General features: G+C 42.3%; 1 protein-coding gene across 1 annotated transcript; it reads left to right on the plus strand.

Annotated features, from left to right (window-relative positions):
* The first annotated feature begins 1,685 nt into the window (after positions 1-1,685).
* On the plus strand, positions 1,686-6,631 carry LOC146573320 (keratin, type I cytoskeletal 19-like). Its single transcript, XM_085278092.1, has 8 exons — positions 1,686-2,333; positions 3,019-3,101; positions 3,356-3,512; positions 4,074-4,238; positions 4,360-4,485; positions 4,678-4,898; positions 5,864-5,898; positions 5,998-6,631. The coding sequence occupies exons 1-8, from the start codon at positions 1,701-1,703 to the stop codon at positions 6,102-6,104; spliced, it is 1,527 nt and encodes a 508-aa protein (XP_085134218.1). The 5' UTR covers positions 1,686-1,700; the 3' UTR covers positions 6,105-6,631.
* The last annotated feature ends 414 nt before the right edge of the window (positions 6,632-7,045 follow it).

Genomic DNA, 7,045 nt, shown 5'->3' on the forward strand with positions numbered 1-7,045 from the left:
AATGGCTCGTGGCGTGGTGACATGCCTGAGACTCACATAAAGACACTTTACTACTACTAAAACATCTATACTGCACCAACCAGGTGTTTTAAAAGTGTGATAAAAAGTAGTAGAAACTTGAGCTTCAGCTCTGTAGGCTAGAGGTGTAAATACTGGCCCAGTATCACAGATACCAAGTACCAGTAGTGATACAACAAACTTAATGAGGTGAATGCATCATTGTTGTGCTATATAAATACATTCATCTTAACAGTTAACACAGAACGGTTATTATATCCAGGCATTTACATTTTTTCACTTCCAATAAAATAATTTAACATGTTTCAAAAGGATGATTACATTATTTCAATCTTTGAATGTACTCTATTGGTAACCAGTCAGCTGAAGTAACAGCTATCGTGACCAAAAACACTTTGAAAATTACTAATGCTGTTGAGCCCACATGAGTCATAACTGAAACATGACTTTCACCACCATAAACTACCTGGGTTTTCTCTACCAGGAGCCTCGGTGTCTGTGCCGGGGATCTGGGTCTCTTTGAGCGTTTTTTTTATTTTGCAGCTTGTTGTTGCCTTTTTCAGTTTTTGATCCATTTGTACAAACTGTTTTGCAACAGCAGAGAATTCCCTTCTTACACACATATTGCAGTTTGCTGTGTGTTCACTGACAGCTGTAAAATGTTCCTGCAGGATGCTCCTCTCTGCAGCCCGCATGTGTCTTTGCACAAGGTGTCACATGACAGAACGAGGGGGAGAATCGTATGTGCATGAGAGGAGCTGTGTTTGCACAGACACATCTACTTTGTGATGAAAGGGGAGCAACATACTGAACCTAAGGAGTGAAAAACTGAAACTGAAGTATGCCATCCACATCTATATGATGCCAGTAGCAACGTTGCATTAATACTATCTATGTTTGGATCAGTCCGCCCACTCCTACCACAGGCCCCCATTCATATGCATTCCCAAGAGAACTGTATCAGAAGTTTTCTGGTTTCACCCTGGTTGCGAGTCTATGGCCACCCCTTGGCTCCGCCTCTGTTCAGAGAATGAAACCTCTTATCCCTGGGTTTTACCACTTCTTTTGCCTCATATGGAAGTTACTTTTTAGATTAATATATATAAAATATATCATTTTGAGAGACTCCTTTTATTCTTGTGGTAAGTTTGTAGGTCTGTCACTCTGTAACACCTACTGTAAGAAGCAGTTACTAACTAACAGCCGTACAGGCGATACATTCGAGCCTAATCTTAGCTGCATTTGCATTTATGGCTTAACTACCATACAGTACTGGCAAATGTTTCAGATGTGTCCGAGCAGAATCACCATGAGTCACCCTGAGTAAATTCACAATGCGGCCCATAGAAAAAACCGCAGATGTGGCATAGACAGATGTGAGCAGACGCTAACGTCTGGTCTCTGTTAGCCACAGACCACCTTTAAAGGGAAAGAGTCTGCATTTCACCCGACCCATAGAAGGTGGACCTGCGCCTGACTTTGGGCATCCTGTCTACAGCCTGTGTCAACAGGTCAAAATGCCAACTGTGAGACACATTAGGGTGACACGTTCATCTCTGTAAGGATATTATTTTTGGTCTTTGTTATGAGCGAATTATTCTATAAAGATCATTCCCACATACTTCTACCAAAAGAGAAATTCATCTTTCATTTCCTCCTCAGATTAAGAGGCTTAATTGAAAATGACGAACGGCACGAACAATGGCCAACACCCTCTTGAACAAAATATTCAGTGGCGGCCGTTACAGCGAATACCAAAAAGACCCACCACGCCTGGTCACACCTGCAGTGACGAGCAGTATACCTGTTTGGCAGCTCCCTCCTCTCATTGCCCTATAAAACCTTCCTCCGGGCTCCGTCAGCACCACCTCTTGCGTACCACTCGTGGAGACTTAGCGATCGCCGCACCTGAGAACAGAGACCGACTCATCATGACCTCCATCCGCCACGGATTATCCGCTCTTTCCCTCTCCTCCGCGCCCAGCCTGCGAAGCTCTCGGGGTACAATGAGCGTCTATGGCGGGGCAGGTGGTAGAAACGTCCGGGTGTCTTACGCCTCCAACGGCCTCGGCTCCGGCTTTGACTTGTCACAGACGCTCTCAGGTGACAGCGGCAGCTTCTCCGTATCAGGCAACGAGAAGGTGACTATGCAGAACCTCAACGACCGGCTGGCTTCCTACCTGGAAAAGGTGCGCTCTCTGGAGACTTCCAACGCGCAGCTGGAGCGTCAAATCCGCGAGTGGTACGAGAAGCAGACCCCCACTGTCAGGGACTACAGCAAGTATGAGAAAATCATCGAAGACCTGCGCAAAAAGGTGAGCTCTCCCCTTCAGTAAATGTTTAACTAAAGAAAACAATTTCAAAACTTCAAAAAATTAAGCTGAACTCTTCTTTCCAACCCTTAAACTTTTTTTTTTTATCTCCCACATCTGTTGTTGATAAGCTCTGAATGTTGCCGAACTAAGTTCCCTTCGTTTCTTAGTATTTTTTTTAACCCTTTCTGCATTAGGTGATGATGGAAATGCCGTTATTTGTTTGAAGAAAAACATAAAAATCAAACACAAATTATCGTTTCAACATATGTCGCCTGTTTTTCAAAGGAAGTCACCTGCTTCTTTTAAACACAATAAGGCTACTCTGCAACATTATCAATAACATATGGCATGCTGACACACCAGCAGCATCATTCAGTTGTCTGTCCGTGGAATGTGGATCAGATCAAAAAAAAAAAACTACACAAAATGACAAACTGGACTTTGTTACTCAACAGGATGTAGAAACCCTGCCAAGAGTGATGCTCCGACGCACTTGATGAACAAAATAGTTCTTTGATCCTGTTAAAGCATTTACTCTGGAATGAATAAATAAAGTTATTCTGTGTAATAACCCAACCTTGCCAGCCTATATTCTGGACAATGAGTCACTAACACGCCTTTGTGGTAGTATTATATTCGGATTAGAAACCACTCACGCTATTTCTGCTTTGTTTACTTTTCCTAGATCGGCTTGGCCACACAGGACAACGCCAGGCTGATGCTGCAGATTGATAACGCCAGGCTGGCTGCAGAGGACTTCAGAATCAAGTGAGTGGGAACATTTGCCGATGTCTGTGTGGTGGAAAAATAATTAGCTGACTGGTATTTATTCAGACGTGACTTCACCCGTTCTTGCTCTCTCTTGATATTATCACTGACCCGTAACCTTCAACAACAAAAGGAAAAAGTGGTTTAACTGGCCCAGCTGGTTTTTGAGCTAACGCTACATCGTCTGTATTTGTTTTTGTTTTAACATCAATCGAGCAGCTACAGCAATATAAGCAATATTTTATCCCCAACAGGTTTGAGAATGAGCTGGCGGTGCGCATGTCGGTGGAGTCGGACATCGCAGGGCTGCGAAGGGTTCTGGATGACCTCACCATGAGCAGGTCTGATCTGGAGATGCAGGTGGAGGGTTTGAAGGAGGAGCTGGTCTACCTGAAGAAGAACCACGAGGAGGTGAGCGGCCTGCTGTCACTGACATCAGAGTGGCAGAACAAAAAACAGACGTGTGATGCACTTTGAAAGTCTCAGGGCTGCACATCCAGAAAACAGAGTGCAGAACAAAAGCATGAAAGTAGTTTTTGATGAGTCAGTTCACCAGCAATTTGGCATCATTTGCCTACTCAAACAGCCGTTAATCCCGAATTTGTTTAGATCATTTTAATGTGACTTCAGAGCCTCAGGCTGATAAAAAAAGATAAGACTTTTCACATGACAGTCCAGGTCTGCTTAGATGACAAAAGTCTCATAAATGTCCACCTGCATAAAAAAACACATTCAAAGAAAAATGCTTTGGCCACACAGAACAACAGTGGGATACAGTGAAAACACAGCGAGTCAGCAGCACACAGAGTCATGAACTGAATCAGTGTGAGGCTACATGAATGCAGTGTTTATAAATTTTGGTACTTTCTGTAACAGTCTGGTTTTAACTGGCTCTTCACCTTAGGACCCAAACTGTTTTTTTCCTCTCTTAGCATTTCATGCTCTTACCTGTTACTGTTGTCATGGTTTCAGGAGCTCGCAGCCCTGCGTGGACAGGTTTCTGGCAGCTCTGTGAATGTGGAGGTGGACGCCAAGCCTCAGGAAGACCTGAACAAGGTCTTGGATGAGATCAGAGCTCAGTATGAGGGCATCAATGAAAAGAACCGCCGTGAGATGGAGGCCTGGTATAAGGTCAAGGTGAGGAGAAGAGGCTGCACTTTGAACTGAATCATCTCATGACTGCACTAAAATAAATGTGATCACCCGATGGCTTGAATATCTTTGTGACCATTATTGTGTCCATTTTGATACCTTTTAGTTTGATGAGCTGAACAAGCAGGTGGCTTCCAGCACAGAGACCCTCCAGTCCTCAAAGACTGAGATCAACGATCTCAAGAGGACCCTGCAGGCCCTGCAGATCGAGCTACAGTCCCAGATCAGCCTGGTAAGGAAGGCTCTACATACCAGCAACACATTTGCAGCATTTTCCTGAACACACCACAAACCGCAGTTAGTCAACCTGCCAGTCACCATTTTTTATGCCTTATGCGACTCAAGTGGAAATACGAGTTTCAAAACAAGCAATTAGCACTCGGCACACACTCCTTTATCCTCGTGTGTTTACTCTCCCATGAAGAAATCTGCCTTGGAGGGTCAACTGTCAGAGACAGAGTCCCGCTACAGCCTGCAGCTTACCCGGCTCCAGGCTATGGTGGACGGCTTGGAGAAGGAGCTCAGCGAGGTGAGGGTGGACATCGAGAGGCAGTCCATGGAGTACCAGCTGCTGCTCGACATCAAGACCAGGCTGGAGATGGAGATTGCAGAGTACAGAAGGTTGCTGGATGGAGAGGATATACAGTAAGTTACTTATAAATAAACATCTATCACTGTAAATAACTACTTTTGCAGTAAAGCAGAGGTTTAAACTGGTGCCAGTGGCTGTATTAATGTGCTAGTGCTCTGGCATCAATGCATTTAAAGTCAGCCAAAGCTGACGAGAGGAGCAGGAGTTGCAGCTAATCCAAAAAAAATTGAATAAAAATTTTGTAATCAGTAAAGACGTGGTTTGGCGACCAGTAGAATAGTTCCTGGGTTTTTCCAATGTTAGCTGCATAGGCGAAGACCACCCTCACTAACTTCTGATGCACTCCCATTCATTTTGTTCTGTAAGCAGGCCTGAAATATAATACGAACCGCACAGTTCAAGAGTTACTCCTTGTCAGCTTTCAAAGGTTAAAGGGTTGGATGAAGAAATGGTGGTAAAAACGCTTCCTGCCAGAAGAAGGAAACATGAGTAAAACTAATGTGTCATAATCTTAAAGCTGTGGGCATTTAAAAAAAGACCCAACAACATAATTTTGTGTTATAGTTTGTTTTATTAAAGCAAACCAAAGTTTTGGGAATGCCAAGCATCCTTAAAACATTAAAATGTTTCAAAAGCACAAACAGGAAAGGCAGGTTCACTTCAGTATCCCGAGTATCCTCAGAAAGCAAGAGGATACAGCACTCTGTGGCCAAATAAAGCAAACTTTAACCCTTAATAACATCAAACCAGCTGAGCTATACAAATTCCCTCTCCATATAGATGTCATAAAAGAGGAAATTGACTGTAAAGACTTTTATTTTTTATCTTATTTTATTATATACCAGGCTGTAAACATGTTCATTTGTGCTGTAAAGCTGGAAACTTTAACGTGGGAGTTTGTGGACACTGACTCGCATTTGGAAAGTTTTAAAAGTTCCTGCACCCAAAAGTTCATCATTTAGTACTTTTTTCCTTAAACTTGTAGCAATCCAAAATTAACTTTTTTGCTTTCATGCAGGAAAACCGTTAAGGTCGTCGAGGTCAAAGAAGAACGTAAGTTTACGTCACTGCTGCTTTTATTTATCTCAGTGTTGTTGCCTGGTAAAATGACACATACTACAGGTTTAAATTATGTTCCTATTCGCTCCGCAGGTAAACCAGTCAGAACCCAGAGGAAAAAGGTGGTGATTGAGGAGATCGTTGATGGGAAAGTGGTGTCCCGCTCAGAAGATGTAGACACAGAGGTCATCAGCAAGTAGACAGACTCTCAGCAGATCTGTACCAAAAAAACAACCAATAGGTGCCCTTCCTGTCCTCAGATGTCTACTAAAGCTATTCAGGAAGAGAATTTGTAAATATTTCTCTCCTAAATCTTTTTTTTTTTTTTTGGGATTGCTATTTGGGTTTTATTTTTCTCAGAAAATATTTATTCTGATTTAATGTTTCAGAAAATAACAAAGCTATTAAAATTGGAATAAAAAGTTTCTAAAAACCAGCGACACGGAGTCTACTCCTGCAGTGCCTCACTCATACATTAGGTGGCACTGTCAAGCAGATTAGTGAAAAAGCGTTTGTGCAAAGTCAATTTGAATATTAAGGTACATTTTCAATGTTGTATGAATAGAAATGGCATTTTATGTAGCAAATCTTACATTAACAGTGCTGAAGGTGTTACATGATGCTTTTAATAAGGGAGCCAATATCCTTGAAATGCTTAGACCACTGTGCTGTGCTATTCCACAGAAGGAGAGCAGACCTCGCTTCCCATAAACATTTGTGTCTCTGAGCTCTTTGTGTCCTTGTTTTCATTTCCTCAAATGAACAAACATCTGCCTTCCTTTTCGTGTCATTTTCTAACCTAAACACAAGAAACGCGCACAAAGCTTTCAGCTCTTCCTTTGTGCAAAAAGAATATGCACATGCCTCATAATTAAACTTAATGTGACACACTGCAGTTTTGGTGCTACTTTTAGGGACTGTACAAAAACAACTAGCAGGTGACAATATTTTCTTTGCTTACATAGTATTCTTAGAGCAGGTATATCTTTCATGTAACCAACGCCAGGCTAAGCGATGTAGTTATTAATTATCACACACACACACACACACACACACACACTTTGATTGTTTGGAGGCAAATGCATCAACGTATTCTTAATTATAGACCATAATTAAAATGAAAATTATGTTTTGTGGGCAA

The sequence above is a fragment of the Mchenga conophoros genome, linkage group LG6 (assembly GCF_057382185.1).
Source record: "Mchenga conophoros isolate Kocher_MC1m ecotype Shallow Benthic linkage group LG6, M_conophoros_male_GT1.1, whole genome shotgun sequence".
Taxonomy (NCBI): domain Eukaryota; kingdom Metazoa; phylum Chordata; class Actinopteri; order Cichliformes; family Cichlidae; genus Mchenga; species Mchenga conophoros.